The 25,791-nt window shown below is 37.4% G+C and overlaps 1 protein-coding gene across 12 annotated transcripts in view; it reads left to right on the top strand.

Moving 5' to 3' along the window:
- The window catches only part of sec31a (SEC31 homolog A, COPII coat complex component), a 69,554-nt gene that overhangs the window by 25,085 nt on the left and 18,678 nt on the right, over positions 1-25,791 (top strand). For 10 of the 12 annotated variants that reach the window (XM_028805355.2, XM_051929664.1, XM_028805358.2 and 7 more), the window contains 8 exons: positions 7-82; positions 434-612; positions 4,021-4,147; positions 7,615-7,760; positions 10,439-10,612; positions 14,198-14,383; positions 14,631-14,738; positions 22,796-22,889. In XM_028805355.2, coding sequence (XP_028661188.1) covers positions 7-82; positions 434-612; positions 4,021-4,147; positions 7,615-7,760; positions 10,439-10,612; positions 14,198-14,383; positions 14,631-14,738; positions 22,796-22,889 — 1,090 coding nt within the window. The remainder of the gene's footprint in view (positions 1-6; positions 83-433; positions 613-4,020; positions 4,148-7,614; positions 7,761-10,438; positions 10,613-14,197; positions 14,384-14,630; positions 14,739-22,795; positions 22,890-25,791) is intronic. The other 2 variants (XM_028805361.2, XM_028805356.2) reach the window with 1 other exon arrangement.

The following is a 25,791-nucleotide window of genomic DNA, read 5'->3' as shown; positions in this document are numbered from 1 at the left end:
GTTTAGGTAGACCAACCAGATGATGGGATAGGAGAAAAAACTGAAAAAATAAAGGAGACATTTAATATTTCTGTCAGTGGAGGCAAGTAGCAGGCTTCTGTCAAAGCTTTTCAAAATTATTATTAAGGTCTGTCTTATTTGAAAGATTTTTTTTTTTTCTTTACACAGTAATAGAGGAAATTTGGAAGGGTCAAGTGCATAGTGTATACTCATGCAGTTCCGTTGGAAAGTAACTGGGGCTATGTTGCTTAAGGGGCTTAACCAGGTTTACACAACATGTCAGAGGTGTGAACAAAAGCAGGTGTATGGTATAAAGTCCAGTGGTCTGGGTTTGTGTTAAACTAGCCATTCTCAAAATTCTATTGATAAGGTAAAGTAGATGATCTTTCAGCTCATTGTTTTGTGTCTTACCCTAACACTCTTTTATTTGCAGATGTCGATGGCCTTATAACTCAAGCCCTTCTCACTGGTGACTTTGAGGGTGCTGTAGATCTTTGCTTACATGATAATCGCATGGCAGATGCTATCATACTAGCAATTGCCGGAGGACAGGAGCTTCTTTTGAAGACTCAGAAAAAATACTTTGCCAAAACACAAAGCAAGATTACGAAGGTGTGTACATAATAATGTATCACTAAACTGTTTTAAATTAAATGTTTTTAAATTTGGAAATATGAGGTGGAAAGTAATGGCATGCTATGCAACATATAGGAAGAAACCTTTGAAAACATTTTTCTTTTTTTTTTGGTGGTATGAGTGGATAGTTTTGAAATCGTGCAACCACGTGGATGACTTGGGTATATTCTGTAATTTATCTGGGTATATAGTATATGCAATAGATTTCAGAAAGTATTCAGACCCTTTCGCTTACTGCACACTTTATTGTGTTGTAGATTTACAGTCGTATAAAAAAGTTTGGGAACCCTCTCAGCCTGCATAATAATTTACTTTCAACAAAAAAGATAACAGTGGTATATCTTTCATTTCCTAGGAACATCTGAGTATTGGGGTGTTTTCTGAACAAAGATTGTTAGTGAAGCAGTATTTAGTTGTATGAAATTAAATCAAATGTGAAAAACTGGCTGTGCAAAAATGTGGGTCCCCTTGTAATTTTGCTGATTTAAATGCATGTGACTGCTCAATACTGATTACTTGCAACACCAAATTGGTTGGATTAGCTCATTAAGCCTTGAAATTCATAGACGGTGTGTCCAATCATGAGAGAGGTATTTAAGGTGGTCAATTGCAAGTTGTGCTTCCCTTTGACTCTCCTCTGAAGAGTGACAGCATGGGATCCTCAAAGCAACTCCTAAAAGATCTGAAAACAAAGATTGTTCAGTATCATGGTTTAAGGGAAGGCTACAAAAATCTATCTGAGGTTTAAACTGTCAGTTTCAAATGTAAGGAATGTAATCGGGAAATGGAAGGCCACAGGCACAGTTGCTGTTAAACCCAGGTCCTGCAGGCCAAGAAAAATACAGGAGCGGCATTTGTGCAGGTTTGTGAGAATGGTTACAGACAACCCACAGATCACCTCCAAAGACCTGCAAGAACATCTGGCTGCAGATGGTGTATCTGTACATCATTATACAATTCAGTGCAATTTGCACAAAGAACATCTGTATGGAAGGGTGATAAGAAGCCCTTTCTGTATTCACATCACAGTCGCTTGTATGCAAATGCTCATTTAGACAAGCCAGATTCATTTTGGGGCTTTGTGTATATTTGGTCATAACAAAAAGCACTTTGCATGCCGGAAGAACACCGCATTCCAAGAAAAACACCTGCTACCTACTGTCAAATTAGGTGGAGGTTCCATCATGCTGTGGGACTGTGTGGCTAGTTCTGGGACTGGGGCCCTTGTTAAAGTCGAGGGTCGGATGAATTCAACCCAATATCAACAAATTCTTCAGGATAATGTTCAAGCATCAGTCATAAAGTTGAAGTTACACAGGGGTTGGATAGTCCAACAAGACAATGACCCAAAACACAGTTCGAAATCTACAAAGGCATTCAATCAGAGGGAGAACTACAATGTTCTGGAATGGCCATCACAATCCCCTGACTTGAATATCATCGAAAAACAATGGGATGATTTGAAGCAGGCTGTCCTTGCTCGCAGCCATCAAATTTAAGTGAACTGGAGAGATTTTATATGGAAGAATGGTCAAAAATACCTCCATCCAGAATCTAGACACTCATCAAAGGCTATAGGAGGTGTCTAGAGGCTGTTATATTTGCAAAAGGAGGCTCAACTAAGTATTGATGCAATATCTCTGTTGGGGTGCCCAAATTTATGCACCTGTCTAATTTTGTTATGATGCATATTTTCTGTTAATCCAATAAACTTAATGTCACTGCTGAAATACTACTGTTTCCTTAAGGCATGTCATATATTAAGAGGAAGTTGCTACTTTGAAAGCTCAGCCAATGATGAACAAAAATCCAAAGAATTAAGAGGGGTTCCCAAACTTTTTCATATGACTGTAATTTTAAAGAAATAATGTTTCACATTTTTACCTGTCAATCTACACTCAGCAATCCATAATAATAAAGCAAAAACATGTTTTTACAAAACAAAAATAGGAATTTATCATTCGTGTGAGTGTGTGTTCAGACCCTTTGCTGTGCAACTCAAAATAGTTATGAAGTGCACCCTTTCTGCTTGAATTATCTTGGAGTTGTGTCTCGCACTTAATTCAATTTGCAACAGGTGGAACCCAATTAACAGTTTAGAAAAACCAAGCCATGAAGTCCAAGGAACTCTTTGTAGACCTCCATGATATAATTGTGGTGAGGCATAGATCAGGGCAAGGGTGTATATTCCACTTATAAAGCTTTGAGTGTACAGTAGTCTGAATTAATTTTGAAATGGAAGAAATTTTGAACTACCAGGACTATTTCTAGAACTGGCTGTTCATCCAAATTGAGTAACCTGTAAGAGGGGCTTTTTCTAAAGGAGGTGAAGAAGAATGCTGAGATAGATCTGCTGACGCTTGAGAACCTGTTGGACTCTGGGGACCATGATGAAAAAGAGTCTGTGGTCTGATGAGACAAGCACTGAATTCTTTGGTCAGATCACCACATCTGTCAAAGACCAGGTACTACACATCACCTGCCTAATACCAACCCCACTGTGAAGCATTGTATTGGTAGCATCATTCTATGGGAGTTGCTTCTCAGCGACAGGGACAAGGATACTTGTTAAAATTTGAGGGAAAGATGAATGCAGCCAAATACAGAGAGGTCATTGAAGAAAACCTGTGTATGCAACCTCAGACTGGGTCGATGGTTCACCTTTCAGCATGTCAGTGACCTGAAGCATACAGCCAGTACCAGTTTGGAGTGGGGTTGGGACAAGTCTCTGACTATCCTTGAGTGGCCCAGCCAAAACTCACTCTAACCCTATAGAACATCTGTGGATAGATTTGAAGATGACAGTTTACAGATGGATCTCCTTTGGTCTGGTAGAGCTTTAGTGGGACTGCCAGGAAGAGTTGGATAAACAAATTCAGATGTGCAAAGCTTGCAGAGGCTTACCCAAGAAGATGGAAAGCTTTAATTGCTACTAAAGAGGTAAGGGTCTGAATAGACAGATGAATGAGAGACTTCAGTTTTTGATTTCTAATAAATCTCCACACCTTTCTGAAAACATGTTTTCATCTTGTCATATGGGTTATTGAGTGTAGATTCATGGGCAGCAATGTCAAATTTATTCATTTAAAATTAAATCTAAAATACAAAATGCGCAGAAAGTGAAATGGTCTGAATATTTTCAGAATCAACTGTATTTACGAATGAGTGTGGAAAATATTTTACCTTTGTTACCAAGTACAATTATACCAAGTGTAGTTAACACACTTTTCATGCAGTTATGTCCTGTAAAGTTTGTGTGTTTGTTGGGTTAGGGTTATAGATTCTCAGAGTTGTAGTACCTTTGAAGTAGCACTGGCTGCGCTAGTTTTCTTCCTTTCTTATATAAGCTTCCTGCCCTAATGTTATTTTAATATTTTTCTTAAGCTCATTACGGCTGTAGTAACAAAAGATTGGAAGGAGATCGCTCAATCTTGTGACCTCAATAACTGGCGAGAGGCTCTTGCTGCTGTGCTGACTTATGCACACCCTGATGAATTTGCTGGTCTTTGTGGTAAGGATATGTGTGTTTTTTTTTTTGTTTTTTTTTTGTGCAGATGGGTTTAGTAATTTTACTAATATTCTGTTTCCAAAATATTTATTGATTTCAGGGGGGGGTGGGGGTAAACTAACAAAGCTTATGTGTTGTTTCCTAGGTCTTAACTGAAGATTTTAGTTTTCAGTAAACAGTTTCTAAATTGTATTTCTTAAGATTATGGCCACTTCAGTGTTGTTCAAGACTTCATTTTTGTCCCATTTTGAATTAAGAATCCAGCAGAATGTGGGTGGGCTGGTGTTAATTTTTCAACATCTGATTTATTGGTTACATGAAGTATTTCTCTTCATGTTTGAAATGTCAGTGCAAAATCTGAAAATTCACATTTTCTAAATCAAATTTGAAGTGCAGAGTACTTGAACAATCTTCATACTGCTGAAGACACATGCTGTATTTTGTCAGTTGAAGTGAAATAGCCTGAGCCACATTTAGTCTGTTAACTAGACAAACTGTAAACTTATAACAAGAAGAATGAACCATGATTATTTTATAATATGACATAGGATTACATTCAATTCTGAAATAAGAGTCACCCAAAGACCTAACCTACGTGTTTTATGGTGTTAGAGGAAACCACAATTACCAGAGAATATTCAGGAGGGAAGGTTTAATGGCCAGGCCTGGATTTATACTTGTCTCACGGTATTGTAAAAGTTAATATTCTATATTGAAGATTTCTGGTTTGTGACCAGTGTTGCCAAGTATTTTCCCTGGCTTCTTGCAACTTTTAAGTAGAACAGGTAGACTCTTAAATTAAGTGGATGAATTTGAATCTTTATAAACCATTGATATACATCTTGCTAAAAATCATGTTTTCATAATATATACTTTTGTTAAACATGAATTATGTAATGTGGTGTGTCAGTGATTGTCTGTTCATAGGCAATTAATTTTTTTATGAAGTCATGGCAGCCTTTATATAACTTTTTAGTCAGCACTTTGCATTCTTACTTCTTGTTTGTATATATTGTTCGTCTGTTTGGTTTAAAAAAAAAAAAAAAAGTCTCTTGGGACAATAAAACTTGAACTTATATCAGTATATTGTTCCCAGGATTCCTTTAAAAGACCTCAGTTTGTGGTGTACCCCAAACTTGCAGGCAAGCTGCTTTTATGATTGTCATGTCTAGTTCAATAATTGGAATGGTTTCCCTTGATATACAGTCAGGTCCATACGAATTTGGACAGTGACTCAATTTTCATAATTTTGCCTCTATACATCACCACAATAGATTTAAAAAAAAAAAAAAAGTCAAGATGGGATTAATTGTGAATATCAGCTTTAATTCAAGGGGTTTAACAAAAATATTGTAGTAGCTGTATAGAAAAGACAGATATTTTTTACACTGCCCCCCCCCCCCATCCCCCTCCACCAAATTTCAGTGGCTCATAAGTATTCTGACAAACTTACATAATTATAAATGTAATGATCATTTGCAGTATTTGGTTGAAAATCCTTTACAGTCAATGACTGCCTAAAGTCTTGAACCCATGGCCATCTCTAAGTGCTGTGTTTCCACTCTGGTGATACTTTGCCACAGGTATTTACTGTGGCTTTCTTCAGTTGCTGCTTGTTCATTGGGCTTTCTGCCATCAGTTTTACCTTCAGCAAGTGAAATGCATGTCCAATTGGGTTGATGTCAGTTGATTGACTTGGCCTTTGAAGAATATTCCACTACTCTGTGTTGAAGAGCTCTTGCTTTGCTCTCGCAGAATGTCTTGGCTCATTATCCATCTGTACTTTGAAACGTTGTACTATCAGTTCCTGCAGCATTTGGCTGAATCTGAGCAGACAGTATAGCCCTGTATACTTCAGAATTTATCCTGCTACTTCTGGCAGCAATCGTATAATCAATAAACAGTAGTGATCCATTTCCATTCCTCACCATGCATGATCTCAAGCCGTTTCTTCTCAATACTCGTCTCTGTTCATCATTCTGGCACATATTGATCTTGGTTTTCTTTGTCCAAAGAAAATTGTTCCAAAACTGGACATACTTTAAAAAATGTATTCTAGCAAAGTATAATCTGTCCTTCCTGTGCTTGAGGTATACCAGTGGATTGCACCTTGTTGTAAACCTTCCGTCTTTCATTAATTTTTCTCTTGATTGTAAGTTTTGGTAATGACAGGTCGACCTCCCAGAGAGTGTTCTTGGTTTGGCTAAATGCTGTGAAGTGGTGGTTCTTCACCAATGTGTTCCTTCTTTTTAAGAATGTACCAAGTGGTTGATTTGACCATTCCTCTTGTTTCTGATATCTCTTTAAAGGGTTTGTTTTGTTTTCTGAGCCTAATGATGGACTGTTTTTACAGTGACAGATTCCAAATGCAAATTTCACACTTGGGATCAATTCCAGACCTTTTACCTGCTTAATACTTAATGAAATAATGAGGGAACTACTCCGACCTGGGTGCAGAACAGATTGTAGGTTTAATGTCCAAAATGGCAGGGTTGAGATGGGGATGCAGAAAAATAGCTGTCATTCCTAAACGGCTCATACGATATTTTTGGAAAACCCCTTAATTTAAAGCAGAAAGTCTACACTTCAATCACATAATGAGTGCTTTATTTCAAATCTATTGTGGTAGTGTACAAAGCAAAAATTTAGAAAACTGTCACTGTCCAAATACTTATAGACCTGACTATTTGTGCCACTTATACAGTTCCTGCTTTGCTTCTGATGTTAATGTTTGTGATATTTTTGGGGAGGTTTAGAACCTACCAGAACTTTAAAATTTATTGCTAAGAAGCAGACTGTTTAACTGTGTCTGAAACCCAACATGGAACCTGTTTCATTGAGTAGCTACATTGAGGTTTCCTGTAAGGTAACTTGAGTGTACAATATACAGTACATTTATAGATATAGTAGGTTTGAAGAAATGTTATTTATTAGTTATTACTAAGATTTGTACAATGTATGTACAACATGAGTTGTACTGGATTTATAATAAGTTATTGACTTTTTACGGGCTGAATGGAAATTTGCTTGTAGGTTTTAGTTTTGTTTATAGGAATTGCTCTTTGGCTGCAGTGGGGTTCATTTTCAAATACGTATAAACATACATTGATAAGATATGCTTTGTGTGTCCAGGCACAGTAAATTGGAAAAATGTTTTCAAAATTGGATAAACAGAAAATTAATACACCTAACAATTTTAAAAACATAAAATAATCTATCTATCTATCTATCTATCTATCTATCTATCTATCTATCTAAACATAAAATAGCAAACCAAAAAATTCATACTCTTAACTTTTGGTTTCATTTTGGGTTAACTTACATCCAGGAGTATTTGGAACCCAAACTGGTTGGTACTTTTATGCTTCCCAAGATTTAAATCAGGCTTGGAGAATTATTATGGAAGAGTCTTTGTAAAATGAGATGTGGCAAAATTAAAATTGTTTTATGTTCCTCTATTAAAAATACAGATCTTCTTGGTACTAGACTAGAGACTTCTGGAGATCCCGCCCTTCAAGCTCAAGCTTGTCTATGCTACATCTGTGCCGGTAATGTTGAGAAGCTTATAGCATGTTGGACAAAGACACAAGATGGAAGCTCTCCACTCTGTCTTCAGGTTAGTTTCAGAATTGTTACAAAAAGTGTTTTGTTTGGCTTGCCAACTTAAGAATGTACTGTTTGCACTGGTGTTGCAGGACTATAGTGTTCCAACCATGCTCAGATTTGCATACATACAATTTAAAGCCCCATTATATTAAAAATGCTCACTTTTGACTGCAAAAGTTTGAGAATGGAATAAACAGTCTTTTACTTTTCAATTCACTAACTCATTTAGAGCACTAGGGAGAAATATTTTGGACAAAATTAAATACTACATTTATTTGCATATTTATTATAAATCTTGCAATATATAAGCAAAATATAATGAAATGTAAGCATAAATATAAATCTGTCATGAATTGTTTTTTCTTTGTGTATTTCTTTAATTATTTAAGTGACACCATATACAACATGAGCTATACTTTAAAATGTATAATGTGATTTTTTTCACCCATCAAAGTTGAGTGTGTAGTACTGTTTTTTTTATTTTTGATTTGTAAATCATCAGTAGAGGGGATACACACAGTCACAACTTTGCACGTGCCTGTGAACCACAGAATGCCCAAAGCATGTAATAAAATAAATGACCGTGGGTGTCAATGGAAAATATGAGAGCAAGAAAAAGTGGCCTAGAAGTATGGAATCTGCATCGTCTTCTGTAAATGTTGCACTTGACAGCCTAAGATTTACATGGATTCTACCAGTTATTTCATCAGTCAACAGTCAGAAGTTGCTAGAGACCACAATGTGAACTTTGACAGGTGAAAAGGACAGTTGTTATTTTAAGATATTTTATGTTGTGTGGGGTATCATTGAAACAAGTATAAAAAGAAATATGCAATAAAAACATTTTACGAAGCATTTAATTATTAATGTTCACATATCATTAATGTTTTTTATTAGTCACATTTCACATAGCATTTATTTGCTTATTCATTTAAATTTGTCAAATATTTCCCCATAGATGACTCGCAAAAGTTCTCTTCAGCAAAATGCCTCATACTGTAGCTAAAGCCGTCCCCCTATCATCTCCCATTAGCTTTAATGGTTTCAAGTCACATGCAAACTATATAAAGAAGTATGCTTGACTGTTAGTAAGTTCTGCACAAATAAAGCCTTTGTGTATGCTTTGTTTGGCTTTGTGTTTAACATATTTAAACTGCTTTAGAAATCTGAGGATAAAAGGAACTCCTTGCACGTTTTTACAGCATTTCATTTAAAAAAAAAAAGAAAACTTATTGCTAAACATAGAAGATTGGAAAAATATTGCCTGGTCTGATGAGTCTCGAGTTCTACTGTGACACTCCAATGGTAGGGTCAGAATTTGGCGTGAACAACATAAAAATCTGGATCCAGTTTGCCTTATATCAACAGTTCAGGCTGCTGGTGGTGGTGTCATGGTGTGGGGGATATTTTCTTGGCACACTTTGGGCCCCTTAGTACCAATTGAGCTTCATTTAAATGCCACAGCCTACCTGAGTATTGTTGATGACCATGTCCATCCATTTATGACCATAGTGTACCCATCATCAGATGGCTACTTCCAGCAGGATAACGCGTCATGTCACAAAGCTCAAATCATCTCAAACTGGTTTCTTGAACATGTCAAGGAGTTCACTGTGCTAAAATGGCCTTCACAGTCGCCAGATCTCAATCCATTAGAGCACCTTTGGAATGTGTTGGAACAGGAGATTTGCATCATTGACATGTAGCTGACAAATCTGCAGCAACTGCATGATGCTATCATGTCACTATTGACCAAAATCCCTGAGGAACGTTTCCAACACCTTGTTGAATGAATCTATGACACAAAGAATTATGGCAGTTCTGAAGGTAAAAGGGGGCCCAACCCAGTTTACTAGTACTGTAAGTTGTACCTAATAAAATGGCCTCTGTGTGTGTGTATTATTAGAAAAGCAGGATGAAGGGTTTGGTTTACTTCATGGGTATGTCCCATGAAGTGAAATAATTTTTTTTTTTTTTTTTTTAAGTGACCACTTGGGTCTTCCAAAATCAGTATTCCGTATACAGGGAGTCAGTGTTGGCATGGTGATAGTTTGCTAATGTGCCCCTTCTGTTTTGTATAATGGCTGAAAATCTTTTAAGATAAAAAAATGTAATCTGAAAATCCTAGTCTGGCAAATAATGCCAGATGTGGCATGGTGCTATAGCCAACTGAGCTTATTGCCTTGTATGCCACTAGTGGTTTTTTTTTGATGGCCATTCGTAGCATGTCTCGGGCCAAACTGTAATGGTCCAGGATTCCTTCTTAATGAGGTCATAATCATCTGCAGCCCGCATGTCCAGATCATAACAGGCCTTTTAGGCAGTCACAGTGAAGAAAGGGGGCTGATTGTGTGGGTCCAGTTTTCAAAAGGCCAGAGATGTCTTGTGGGGGTTCTCTCAAATATAAGCAAAGTATGCCCCAGTGTAAATTGTGTTTTGAAGTAGTTGTTAATGTGTAATAGTTTTCATGGATCACTTAGTTTAATGTTTTTGTACATGTCCTCTATCAGTGATTTACTGTATCAATCATTTGGCCTCTACATACACTCGACAAACATATTTATTGCTGTTAAGCCAATTCAGGCATTCTTAGATTTGTGGCAGGTTAAGTACTTAAAGTTCACCTCTGGCCATTTCCACTCTCCCCAACAAAAGTAATTATTTTTCTTAATTTCCTTACTATTTTAGGACTTAATTGAGAAAGTCACAGTACTTCGCAAAGCAGTGGAGATGACACAAGGTGTTAACACCAATAATGTAGGAGTACTTCTTGCTGAGAAGATGAGTCAATATGCTAATCTACTTGCTTCACAAGGAAGTCTGAATACTGCTATGGCTTATCTTCCTTGTAACACTAATCAGGTAGGTATTTTGTATATCTGCAGTGGATATTTACCACGTAAAGTTCTTTACTTTTTGTAAATTCAAAGATGATTGGTTGCCGCTATGTTCTGAATGATAAGTTGCATCCCCAGTGCATGCTATACATATTGACGAGCAAATATTTAAAATGTCTTCAATAAGAGAAAATGTAAAATTATTTTTTATAGTATACAATGGGGCAAAAAAGTATTTAGTCAGCCACCAATTGTGCAAGTTCTCCCACTTAAAATGATGAGATGTAATTTTCATCATAGCTATACCTCAACTATGAGAGACAAAAATGAGAAAAAAAATCCAGAAAATCACATTGTCTGATTTTAAAGAATTTATTTACAAATTATAGTGGAAAATAAGTATTTGGTCACCTACAAACCAGCAAGATTTCTGGCTGTCACAGACCTGTAACTTCTGTAAGAGGCTCCTCTGTCCTCCACTCGTTACCTATATTAATGGCACCTGTTTGAACTCGTTATCAATATAAGACACCTGTCCACAACCTCAAACAGTCACACTCCAAACTCCACTATGGCCAAGACCAAAGAGCTGTCAAAGGACACCAGAAACAAAATTGTAGAACAGCACCAGGATGGGAAGATGGAATCTGCAATAGGTAAGCAGCTTGGTGTGAAGAAATCAACTGTGGGAGCAATTATTAGAAAATGGAAGACATACAAGACCACTGATAATCTCCCTCAACCTGGGGCTCCACGCAAGATCTCGCCCTGTGGGGTCAAAATGATCACAAGAATGGTGAGCAAAAATCCCAGAACCACACAGTGGGACCTAGTGAATGATCTGCGGAGAGCTGGGACCAAAGTAACAAAGGCAACCATCAGTAACACACTACGCCGCCAGGGACTCAAATCCTGCAGTGCCAGACGTGTCCCCCTGCTTAAGACAGTACATGTGCAGGCCTGTCTGAAGTTTCCTAGAGGGCATTTGGATGATCCAGAAGACGATTGGGAGAATGTCATATGGTCAGATGAAACCAAAATAGAACTTTTTGGTAAAAACTCTACTCGTCGTGTTTGGAGGAGAAAGAATGCTGAGTTGCATCCAAAGAACACCATACCTACTGTAAAGCATGGGGGTGGAAACATCATGCTTTGGGGCTGTTTTTCTGCAAAGGGACCAGGACGACTGATCCGTGTAAAGGAAAGAATGAATGGTGCCATATATCGTCAGATTTTGAGTGAAAACCTCCTTCCATCAGCAAGGGCATTAAAGATGAAATGTGGCTGGGTCTTTCAGCATGACAATGATCCCAAACACACCGCCCGGGTAACGAAGGAATGGCATCGTAAGAAGCATTTCAAGGTCCTGGAGTGGCCTAGCCAGTCTCCAGATCTCAACCCCATAGAAAATCTTTGGAGGGAGTTGAAAGTCTGTGTCACCCAGCGACAGCCCCAAAACATCACTGCTCTAGAGGAGATCTGCATGGAGGAATGGGCCAAAATACCAGCAACAGTGTGTGAAAACCTTGTGAAGACTTACAGAAAACGTTTGACCTCTGTCATTGCCAACAAAGTATTGAGATGAACTTTTGTTATTGACCAAATACTTTTTTTCCACCATAATTTGCAAATAAATTGTTCAAAAATCAGACAATGTGATTTTCTGGCTTTTTTTCTCATTTTGTCTCTCATAGTTGAGGTATACCTATGATGAAAATTACAGGCCTCTCTCATCTTTTTAAGTGGGAGAACTCGCACAATTGGTGGCTGACTAAATACTTTTTTGCCCCACTGTATAATGTTTTGAGTTTTCGTAAGCATATGCTTTCAAACTGCAAGTACTGTTTGAATAGGATGTTAATTATGTAATTGATATCCACCTGCTGCCAATACAGAATTTAATATGCGTCTAATTTATTTACTCTGTCTCTCACACAATACTTTAGTTAATGCCAAAATTGGCATGTTTTTTAATGTCTGATGTCTGCATTCCATGATCACATTTTCCTCCTAAGCTCCACGTTATCATTCATACTGTATATGAGTTTTTGTCATAATTCTTAGTTTTAACAGCCAACTTTTCCCATGAGTAACTGAAGACAGGAATGCAATTTAACCATCCTTCTCTTACTGAGCACTTTTCACTGGCTTTTTGTGTGCCTACCTGCCCTCCATGCTTAAAACCCCACAGAAAAGGTCTGTGGTAATCAGGGATTTTACTAATAGCAAATAGGTTTACAACTTAATAGTGTCCTTTTTTAGTAGATCCACAAAATCCAAGCCTTTAATGACCTCTTGGGCACAGACCTCTGCAGTGTGTCTCTTTGCGGAGAGAGTGTCGACCTTGTTGAGAGGTTTACTTACCGTGGCAGTGATATTCATGTCTCTGGTGACTCTTACTATGAAGTCCGTAGACGGATTGGGAGAGCATGGGGGGTCATGAGGTCGCTGGAAAGGGGTGTGTGATACTCCCAATATCTATGCAAAAGGACGAAGGTCCAAATCTTTAGAGTCTTGGTGCTTCCTGTCTTGCTATATGGTTGCGAGACATGGACGCTATCCAGTGACCTGATATGAAGACTGAACTCCTTTGGTACTGTGTCTCTCCGGAGAAGCCTTGGGTACTGTTGGTTTGACTTTGTGTTGAATGATCGGTTGCTCGTGGAGTCCCGAATGAGGCGCATTACCTGCATTGTGAGGGAACGTCCGTTACGGCACTGCGGCCATGTGGAGCGTTTTCCCGGGGGTGATCCGACTCGTAAGATCCTCATTGTTGGGGAACCGAGTGGCTGGACCAGGCCAAGGGGTCGCCCATGTAACACCTGGCTACGACAGATAGAGGGTCATTTCCGGAGGGTGGGGCTTGGACTGCGTGTCTGCCTGGGGGGTTGCAAACCGGGATCCCGAGTTGTTTTGCTGTGTAGTGGGTGCGGTAACGCATTGTACCAGTGCATGCTCCCCAACTTGACTTGACTCAAAATGTGAATGTTTAGAGAGGATTTGACTAAATAGTTGGAAGTATCCAATAAAAAATAAAATTAATTCATACTGATCCCATGATTCCACCATTACTGTGCACTTTGGTAGAGTTTTGTTTGGGTGGTGATGGTAGCTTGGAACCAAGAAAAGCACAGGGTGCCCAATTAAGATACACAGATAAATTTGAAAATCCATGGTCTGGCAAATAAAGCCAGATATGGCACAGTGCCATAGCCAGCTGAGCTTATTTCCCTGAATGCCTCTAGCAGTTTTTTGATTTGGCACTGCAGGCAGAACAGGGAAATCCAGAAGTTGAAGTTGGAAGAAGTTGTATAAGAACATGCTTACTCACCTTGACTACCTTCTGGCCTGCATAGCATTTATAGCCATTCTTATCCATACAGTAAGTTAATTGTTTGGAATCTTTGTAAAATATTGGGAGTCAATATGCTTGTTCCTTCCATTCTATGCATTTCCTCCTTTTTCATTTTCTACAACCACAAAACTCTAAATGTACTGTTTTAAGATGTTTATGTGAAAATAGTGACTCAATGACTTTATTACCAGTTTAAAAATTCTGTTTATCTTTTAATTTGACAGAAAAAATGTATTCTGTGACTTCTTCCAACAGGGAAATATCATGCTGCTTCGTGATCGACTGCATAGAGCACTTGGTGAACAGGCTATAGGGCAACCAACTCATGCTTTTCCATATGAGAAGCAACATTCTACAAGACAACCAACATCTGCTAAGCAGATATGCACTCCTGTGCCACAGAACCAACCACAGGCTGTGCCACAGCAGTACTACCCACAGGTAATACCTGTATGGTACTCTTGAATTCTACCGTTGTCAGGATTTTTTTTTTTTTTTTTTTTTTTCTTTTAAACAAGTTACTCTTTTTTGCACGTTTTATTCTGCGACTGATTTACTTGTTGATTTGTCAATTTACTTTATATGAAAACAAGTTGGAAAAACTAGTATGTGTGGGGATTATTTCCATTTTGCAGGTGCTTTATTTAGCTTTTTTTCCACTATTGGTGTTTGTTTTTGTTTAATTTAGGTTAGACCTGCCCCTACTGTTACCTCATGGAGTAACCAAACTCCCACTGCCCTTCCAGGTTTTCCACCTGCAGCTTCCTCTTCCTTCTCTTCCTCCTCAGATACTCAGGTATAAAACTCAGTTCCTCAGACTATGACTTCTTTAGCACAGCCATGCGTACACATTGCCATTCTCAGTAAACTATGCTATGTAATTTTCCCACTATATCATGTACTTTGTAATTCTTGATGGTGGCAGTGGTTATTTTGAGCAGCCTTTTTTATACGTGCATATTTCTTTTTAGTCTTTAATTTGTTTTTTTTCATGGTTGATATTAGTTTAGATGAAATATGGTTGTTAATGTTTAAAAGAAGCCAAAAATGATATCGGATGTGACAGATGTTCTGTAGTATAGAGGCGTGTAAAAATATTCAATTCCCTTGAAAGTCGCCATAATTTTGTGCATGACAAAAGATTTGTGCACATCTTTTCATTCAGTATTTTAATGTGAACTCTTGTGCTATAACAATACATTTCCAAAGTCTAACTGTTTTCTGTAGATATTTAACTGAAGAAGAAAACCTCAAAAGTTACGGTTTGCATAAGTATTTAAACCTCTGTGCTTTGGAAGCTCCAAGATTATATAGCTGACAAATTACACAAAGGTGACAGTCATTTGACCATAAACATAATTAGGTACTACTTAAGAGTCCTTTATATGTCTCTGGATATATAAAAAAACACCCTTTGTATGGGCCGTATTCTTTGTTGGACAGTCACTGCAAAAATTAAGACAAAGCAGCTTTCAGTTGATATGAGGAATAAAATCAATGAGGAACAAAAATCACTGAAATGCACAAGGCAGGAAAACGGCTACAAAAAACAGTTTGAATGTTCAATTAAGCACTGTCGGATCCATCATTAGAAAGTGGAACGTTCAGGCCATCCCTGCAAATTAAACATCAGTGTAAGAAGTCAACTGGTGAGAGGGAGGCTACTAAAAATCCAACCGTCACTCTCAGAAGTCTGAAGCTCTCTTTGGCTGAAACTGGAGTCTAGGTGCATGGGTCCACCATTTTAAAAGCTCTCCATAAAACAGGCGTCTAGGTTAGGGTAGCAAGAATAAAGCCATCTTTTAAGAATGTCCATATAAAAGCATGTGTGGCATTTGCTACAAAGTATGAGAAAAACTCAGTCTTTAAATAGGTATATGTGGCATAAAACTAACACTGCCCATGTCTCAAGAAACACCGTACCTATGGTGAAATATGGTGGTGACAACATCATGCTATGGGGATGATTTTCATGTGTTGAGACTCCAAATCTTGTCAGAGTTGAAGGGAAAATTGATGGACAGAAGTAACCCACAATATTGCAGGAGAAACTTGTACCATTCTGGTATGAACCTACAACTCGGGAGAGTATTCATTTTTCAGTAAGACAATGACCCTAAGCATAAGGCCAAAGCAACACTAGAATGGCTCAGAAACAGAAAGGTGGATGTTTTGCAGTGGTCAAGTCAAAGCCCTGATCTTAATCCTATTGATAATCTGTGGCACAATTTGAAAACTGCTGTCCAGAGGTGGCATCCCACCAATCTATGGGATATCTTTAACTTCTGCTAAGAGGAATGGGGAAGAATCACTCCTGAACAATGTGCAAAACTGGTACATACATACTCCAAAAGAATTAAGGCTGGTATTGCGGCAAAACGGTTCTCAACAGAGTATTAATGTGTTCTTCAGTTAAGTGTTAATGTGTTCTTCAGTTAAATATCTACAGAAAATGGTTTATTTTAATTTTGGAAATGTGTTGCTACAGTATAAGAGTTCACATTAAAAATACTGAATGAATAAATGTGTACTTAAAAGTAATGTTTTGTCATGCAGAAAATTATGATGAATTTCAAGGGGATTGAATACTTATGCAAGCCACTATATATGACAGCTAATAAATACACCTCATGAATTTTAGTGTTTTTACATGATGTGGGTTGGGCAAGGATAGAACTGTTAAATATTAAAACTAACCTTGTACTTTATTTCTTTCTGTTAAATTAACCCTCTGGTTGGCCACTCTGGTGATTTAAATCACCCATAGCATGCTATATTCAAAGTGTTCAATAGGTAACAAAAAAAAAAAAAAGGTACTTTCAGTCAAATAATATTTGTGAAGCCTTCACTATACTAATCTACTACAAATGTAAACATTACAACACATTTTAACCTTGCTATATGTTGGTGTTAGTTTGTTTTAATGTACCATAATATTCTCAAACTGACTTCAATTGAATTTAAGGTTGTTGAGTGCCATAGCCTGTCCTGGCTGCTGGATGCATGAGGCAGGCAACAGCCCTGGACAATTCAGTAGTGCAACACAAAGCCCACTCATGCACTTGACCACTGTTCCACACTTGGAACCAATTTGGAACTGTTGGTTAACCTAACCAGCAGATGTTTGGGGATGCGGGAGGAAAGTCCACACAGACATGGAGAGAAGTTGCAGACTCCCCCTAGTAATTGTTCAAAACCAGGATGCTGGATCTGAGAGACCGTACAACCACCCACTGTGCCACCCATAAATTTAACTGAAAATCTATTAATACACTACTATACCCTGAAAGAGATGTGCTCAGCGAAAAACCTGGAATGATGGCACTTTTTCTGATGGGCAGCAGTGTTTTTAGATCATAATAGTTGTACAGAACAAGTAAATAACCTTCTCTGGAAAAGCTACCTCATGTTCAACCAAATTAGCAGTTTTCTACTTTGCTTCTGGGCCCATTAGAAACTAGAAAACAAGAATTATGAATGTATTAACTCTGATTTGAATGATATATATTCATGTAATTATTAAAATAATGCTGAAATTCCCTCAAAAATATTTTTCTGTCCTGGTAGCTTAAAATCCTATGAGTAAAAGTCTTTTTAGAAAAGCATTCTTTATGAGTCTTCGATGTAACAAAAGATGTACAACTTTTTAGCCTGGTTGGCTGTTACATAAGAATTTTTTATACATATACTATTGGTGTGAATCGTTTTTACAGGTGTAATTTAAGTTATTTTCAAATTACTACAAATTGATTTTACAGATGTAATTTAAGTTATTTTCACAGTACTACAAATTAATGAATCTTGGTAAACATTAAACTTTGAATCTTAGAGGCTTCTAAAATGTGTTAGATACAGTACTATGAAAAAGTTTGGGAACCCCTCTTAATTCTTTGGATTTTTGTTTATAATTGGCTTAGCTTTCAAAGTAGCAACTACTTATTAATATGACATGCCTTATGGAAACAGTAGTATTTCAGCAGTGACATTAAGTTTTATTGGATTAACAGAAAATGTGCAATATGTATCATAACAAAATTAGACAGGTGCATAAATTTGGGCACCCCAACAGAGATATTACATCAGTACTTAGTTGAGCCTCCTTTTGCAAATGTAACAGGCTCTAGATGCCTCCTATAGCCTTTGATGAGTGTCTGGATTTAGGATGGAGGTATTTTTGACCATTCTTCCATATAAAATCCCTCCAGTTCAGTTAAATTTGATGGCTGCCGAGCATGGACAGCCTGCTTCAAATCATCCCATAGATTTTTCGATGATATTCAAATAGTGCTGGGCGGTATACTGATTCATACCGAAAACTGTTTTTTAATTTTGTTATGATATGGATTTTTCTTATATCGCTACACCGGTTTAAATTGCCTAAACAATGTTCGGAACGTGGTGCAGCGGGAAACTGTTTAAGGGGGACTTTTTTCACTGCTACACCGCTAAACGCATACAATGGAGTACATGCGGTAGTGGAGGTATTGCGCGGTCAAAATGGACAGAGAACATTCCGAAACTGAAGCTGTAGCAGACGATAAAGTTGAACATGAGGACACAGAAGATCTTTTGCTGGAAAAAGGAGCCGTGTCTGTTGTCTGGAGATACTTTGGATTTAAAAGGTCGGATGTGGACCATTATGTTCAAATGTGTGAATACCGTTTCTATACTACTGGATAATACTGCAAGCCAAGTTGTACTTGTTTTATTTTTTTCAATACTGTGTAATGTACCTGGGTACTGTGTAATAGAGTGACGACATGTTGACTTTATTCTCGACATTTCCACGTTAATCTCAACGCTTATGATGAGAATAAAGTCGACATGTTGACTTTAATAACAAATTACGAGAATAAAGTAGAACATCGTAAACTAAACTTCATCTTAAAATGAATATTTAATTTACTAGATTTTCTCAAACCCCATCATAAGTTATGTAGCACATTAAATGCTTTGTGCTAAGTGTTCCTGGAGCCATGTTATTTGCTCCTGCTTCTTAAACTGACTTCCTCTTGCACTAAGAGGAGACGCTGGCAGCACACAGAACACATTAATTTAATGATATCCCTGCTCCCTGAACATTTAGAATGCTAAGATAAATACTTGATATAATTTTCATGATGAAATGCATTAAAGTATTAATCATGTGGGAGCATGGTGGTGTGGAGGTTGCACTGCTGCCTCGCAGCTATGTGGTCCCAGGTGTTCCTTGGTGTGAATTTGCATGTTTTTCTGGTTGGTTTACCTGGAGGGGTTTTGTTATGCTATATTAACCCTGTTAGTGTAGGTATTGCTCGTATTCACCCAGCGATGTGCTGGCACCATGTTCAGGATTTGCTCCTGCCTCGCACACAATGCTTGCTGGGATGGGTGCAACCCTGAATGGACGGCATAATTAAACATGTATAACGAAGATTTTTTTTTTTTTTTAAGTTCTGAACACTCCTTGGTCTGAGATTATAACTAGTTTTAATTTCACAAAGACATTTATCATGTGGTGGTTGGTTATGTGGAGAAAGAAAAAGGAAGGATAGGAACTGGGGGTTTGGTACGTCAGACAGACAGCACGCATGCAATAAAGAAAGCCCGCTCAGAAGAACATCCATTGAATCCTGTGTTCGTGTGTCCGAATACCAGATCACGAACCCAACATTTACACAATATTTCAGTTAAACCTGTGCAGTACCCATTCATACATCCAGTTTTCTGGAGCCTCGTCACACCTGCCATAAAGTTCTCTACACTGAACGTAGACCTGGGGACCCATTACTGTGATGGAGCAGCACTACAGCCACACTACCATGCATGTTTAATACCTGCTTTAATGCATTTCATCCTGAAAATGATATCAAGTATTTATCTTAGTATTCTAAATGTTCAGAGAGCAGGAATATCATGAAGTGAATGTATTCTGTGCGGCGATCGATGCTTGCCCCGCCAATTAATACAGAGGAAGTCATTTTAAGAAGCGTAGTGATTAACAACTGGATCGGGGAACACATAACACAAAGCATTTAATATGCTTCATTAACTTATGACAGGGTTTGAGAATATCTAGTAAATTAAATATTGATTTTAGGATGTTTAGTTTGCGACATTCTATTTTAATTACAAAATAAACTACGAGAGTAAAGTCAACATGTCGACTTTATTCTCGACATATAGTTTTTTTTTTCTTCACCGTGGCCCTAATACACTTCTATAGGGCTATACCACAAATAGCATTATAAATGCAACTTGCAGTTTTATTATTTATGTATATAGCTTAGCTTGAAGCAAGGTCCATATTAATGCAGTTTGCCTTAATGATGGTTCAGTTGGTAAAGATGTCATCAGCAAGTTGCACTTGTTTTATTGTTTTTTTATTTGGTGAATACTGTACTGTGTAATGCACCTGGACTTGAAGTCTTGAAGTAATAGTATTATTACTGGAAGTTGCACGATTATTTTATTGTTACTATTTATTAGTTTAAATATTATGCAGTTTAATGATGGTAAAGTTCTTTAAAAAGTCACTTTATTGTGTCAATGGACAGAGATTGTTAACATTAACAGAAAGTGTAGTTGGTTTACAAAAAATATTTACTATTTATTCCTTTTCTAAGACATGTTCAGTGCAATACAACTTTTGACAAGCACCTCTGGATATTTTACCAAGTCTAAATGCCTCTTTGGATGGTTGAAAATATGTTGTCAAAATTTTAGTTTAAATTGTTTGCAAAATTTGTTCATTAAAAAGGTTCTATATTTTGACTGCAACTGTCATGCAGTGTGATTCCTTCTCTTCATTAGTGCCACCCCCATGAAAACTATCACTTAATGTGGCCATGCAAACCTGTATTAGTACTTGTGTGCACATTAAAATGTTTTTTTGTACAATTCTCATGACTGTGGAATAGGTTATTCTTAGCCAGTAATTGTAGTGGAAAATGTGGTTAACATCCACTCATGCATGGGGGGAAAAAAAAATACCGTCCAATACTGTGAAACCGGTTTAATTTTGAAGAATACCGTGATATAGAATTTTGGTCATACCGCCCAGCACTATTTTCAAGTCAGGGGACTGTGACAGCCATTGTACCTCTCCCTCAGCGTGAATGCCTTTATAGATTTCGAACTGTGTTTTGGGTCATTGTCTAGTTGGACTATCCAACTCCTGCGTAACTTCATCTTTGTGGCTTATGCTTGAATATTATCCTGAAGAATTTGTTGATATTGGGTTGAATTCATCCGACCCTTGACTTTAACAAGAGCCTCAGTCCCTGAACTAGCCACACAGCCCCGCAGCATGATGGAACCACCACCAAATTTGACAGCAGGTAGCAGGTGTTTTTGTGGAATGCGGTGTTCTTCTTCTGCAATGCAAAGCGCTTTTTGTTATGACCAGATAACTCCATTTTTGTCTCATCAGTCCAAAGCACTTTGTTCCAAAATGATTCTGGCTTGTCTAAATGAGCATTTGCATACAACAAGCGACTATGTTTGTGGCGTGAGTGCAGAAAGGGCTTCTTTGTCATCACCCTGCCATACAGATGTTCTTTGTGCATATTGTGCTGAATTGTAGAACGATGTACAGATACCCCATCTGCAGCAAGATGTTCTTGCAGTTCTTTGGAGGTGATCGGTGGGTTGTCTGTAACCATTCTCACAATCCTGCGCATATGCCACTCCTGTATTTTTTTTGGCCTGCCAGTCCTGGGTTTAACAGCACCTGTGCCTGTGGCCTTTCATTTCCCGATTACATTCCTTACAGTTGAAACTGACAGTTTAAACCTCTGAGATAGCTTTTTGTAGCCTTCCCTTAAACCATGATACTGAACAATCTTTGTTTTCAGATCTTTTGAGAGTTGCTTTGAGGATCCCATGCTGTCACTCTTCAGAGGAGAGTCAAAGGGAAGCACAACTTGCAATTGACCACCTTAAATACCTTTTCTCATGATTGGACACACCTGCCTATGATGTTCAAGGCTTAATGAGCTAATCCAACCAATTTGGTGTTGCAAGTAATCAGTATTGAGCAGTTACATGCATTCAAACCAGCAAAATTATAAGAGGACCCAAATTTTTGCACAGCCAGTTTTTCACATTTGATTTAATTTCATACAATTAAATACTGCTTCACTAAAAATCTTTGTTCGGAAAACACCCCAGTACTCCAGTGTTCCTAGGATATGAAAGAAATACCACTGTTATCTTTTTTTGTTGAAAGTTGAGTAAATTAGAATGCAGACTGAGAGGGGCTCCCAAAAGTTTTCATATGACTGTATATAGAGAATTCCAAGGTGTGAAGTGTCTTAAATGCCAAATATAAATCATACAGACTGTATATAGTTGAGGGTAACTTGTATGTGACAGCTTTTTTTAGGCTTCCATTTTAGAATATCATTATTTAGTTTACTTTTTCTCCAGTTGTTAAGCCTTTTCTTTAACAGCTTAACAACCAAAATTGCTACCATATTTAATGTCTTCTAGAGTCCTATGATTAAAAATCTTTAAAGTATTGTGATACATTTTGTTAAACTTTTACAAAAACAAAAATTTATTTTACTTTTCCCTGTTTAGCTTATTTCAGCATTTTGTTATGATTCCTTTTAACAAATCATTTACATTCTTATTCTAAAATTGCTTATTTTTTTTTCCATTTGAAGTAAGGTGTGTTGGGAGAACCTTTATACCCTTTAGCATGTCTTAAGAACACATGAAGTGATTTTGTGCCCTAGCCCATTTGCTACTGTGACAGTAGCATGTAATACAGAAACTGTTCTTTTATGCATGTTGTGTGTTGTAACTTCTAACAGCTTAATTGTCCAGTAAGCACTTTTGTTTCCCTTTTCACTTATACAATATATCTAGGGTGAACCACCTCTTCCAGGTTTTGTCAGGAACCACAGCTCAACTCCAGCTTACTCATATTCATCCAACATTCCTCACCAGTCGTATCCTCAACGTGAGTATTTTATTTCTGTGATAAGTTTGCTTTTTTACTTTTACATTTGGTATTTTTAGGAGATTATAAACAAAGTTTTATAATTTTGTTGTCATTCGGTGTTTTTTCTGCAGCCCATTATTTGTCTTACACCTTAATTTAAAAGTTCAGACCTATTTACAGTACGTACAGCGCACTCCTACAGTCTTCTATACAAAAACTACTCGCACACAAAAAATAAAGCCAGTCTTCCTTCTTTGAACCTGGCTGAGGAAGCTCTTCAAAAGGGAAAAATAGGAAAAAAAAAGTTTACAAGAAACAAAGTTTCCAAAAGAAAAAATTATTCTAAAACCAAATATGTATATATACCTCCACCAATACTATCACTCTGTGATATATATGTATAATTTTTTTATTTTATTTATTTATTTATTTTTTTTTTACAAAGATGTCCCCAAAAAGAAAAAAAACTGCTTCCTGTATAGCTCAGCAGTGCATACCTCTGCCTTACCTTTAGGTCCACTGACCCCTGTTTGCTGGCAACTCCTTAAATATAACTGGAAAGATTATCCAACGAATCTGCCATCCCCGTCTACTCCACTCACCTATCCAAGTAGATGCTAGCGCGAGGCTGTGAGTACATTGGCATGTGCAGCTAAACCCCTGCAAAAGAGCTCGTACTGGTCATTAATTATAGGCTCCCTGTGTGCGCACACACACTGTACCTCACAACACATACCCACAGAGACAAACCACATATTCCCATGGCAGCATCTTCAATCCATAATAGTAAGCACCACTCTTAAGCTGGCTCACTTTGACATATAAAACCAGAAATGTTCCAGTTTAGTGCTGCTTTAACCTAAATTAGTAGTGCTCAAGGCCGAGCATTTCCACAGTAATCTATTTGAAACAAGTGCCTATCAGCAACTATATGAGATAAAAATGTTTGCATTCACAAATAATGCGTTTCTTTTTGACAGATTTTAAGATTTTTGTGTTGTCCATTGATGTCAGTTGCGCAGTTTCTAATTGTGTCGTGTTGGTGATGTTGTGCTCAATACATTAATACAGATGTATTAATACAAAAGGATCAAATCAAGACAGCTCAAAAATACATTAAATCAGTAAAAGAAAAAATTGTTTCAAGTTTTATGTGACTTTTAAGATTTTTCCCAAAGCAAAATAGAATATTCTGAACTTTCTTTAGATCTGATGACAGAAACTGCCATTACTGAGATCGTTCACTGCTACTTACACTGTATAAAATGTTGGAAACATTCAAAAAGAAAGATCCCTGATCCAGTCTTTAAATTTTTTAATCATTCTCCATTTCTCCAAAGTACTTACTGAAACTGTCAGCAAGCAGAGTGAGATGGCCACAGGTTGCCTTAGTTATCCACCGGGTAAGCAGGAGAACACTGCAGTCTCTTGCCTCCTTACTGTTTAATGCCAGGATTGTACGTTTTCTGCACAACGTATAATTTTGTCTCAATAGTTCAGAATATTTGTGTGCACATTGATGTTAAACTTATTCAGTTTATCATGCAAAGCAATATACAATTATAACATATTCCATGTTACAATAAAAGACCAAATTGGTATTTTAATCAAATAAACAAACTGGTCACCTCAAAAACTCACCACAAGGCAGATCCATTAGAGAGGCACTGAAACTCCATGTTCATAAGCAGTTGTTGCAGATCAGCACCCATTTCAGTGTCAGTAGTTTAAAAAAAAAAAAAAAAAAAAATGCGGGTGTTACAAGTGCAAACGTCTAAGATTATTTTAATAACTAAGAGCGATACTTCATTCAAATCTGGGGATTGCTCTTTTTATGGAAGTGCTTCTCTGTGTAATATGCAATGTATTTTCTCAATCTTATGTGTCCATTTAGTGTGTCAAACATATCTCCCTCATACTTGTTCATCATAAAGTAAAACAACAGAAAAACTTAGTTAACAACTTTACTCTCCCAGATGCAACGAATTAAAAAAAAAAAAAAGTTGGTCTTGAATTCCTACATCAAACATCTCCTCATTATTTAGGTTATGCTTCTATGCCAAATGACTTTTCTCCTCAACACAGGGTTGCCAGGGAGTGGTGTGTTCTGAACCTTTTTCACCTGTTCCTCTGCAGACATGATTAGACATATGTCTTCTGCAGCAGGCAGAATCTGTTTTCCTGGTTGTATGCATCAATTTACATTTTGCAGTGTGTAGAGACACCAAATACAAGGCTTCTGCTATACATACTCATCACTTTTTTACTTCCCCGTTTTTGTTGCTGTCTTAAATTGATGCTTTCTAAATACTCAGCTGTTTTTTTTGACCAGGTTTGTATGTTTTGCTTCCAACTGTTTTTTTCAAGGAGGCTTGTGGTCAGATATTTTTAAGATGTTATATACACTTAAAATATTGAGTTTCCTTTTTATTTTCTCGAAACAACTGGAGCTTAACTGTAATTGCTTTTTGTGTTCACTAACAAATCAAGAGACTGTTTCTCCTAAAAGGCCATCCAAATGTTTCTCCCAAAAGGCCATCCAAATAGTCATATTAACATAACAAAATGGGAAGTTGAGGAAACCCAAGCTCCCATCACATGTGAACACAGTATAATGCTGTCAGCTATTTCTGTTACTAACTTTTGTTTTTTTTTTAAATTTTATTTTAACTTGTTACATTTAATTTTTTTTAATTTTTTTTTTATTTAATTTTTTTTGTCCTGTGGGACCCCGGAGGCAGCTGATAGGTACCGGCAGGCCAAGCGGAATGCGGCTTTGGTGGTTGCTGAGGCAAAAACTCGGGCGTGGGAGGAGTTTGGGGAGGCCATGGAGAACGACTTTCGGACGGCTTCGAGGAGATTCTGGTCCACCATCCAGCGTCTCAGGAAGGGGAAGCAGTGCAGTGTCAACACTGTATAT

Source organism: Erpetoichthys calabaricus, chromosome 7 (assembly GCF_900747795.2).
Source record: "Erpetoichthys calabaricus chromosome 7, fErpCal1.3, whole genome shotgun sequence".
Lineage (NCBI taxonomy): Eukaryota > Metazoa > Chordata > Cladistia > Polypteriformes > Polypteridae > Erpetoichthys > Erpetoichthys calabaricus.
This window is presented reverse-complemented; position numbering and strand designations above follow the sequence as displayed.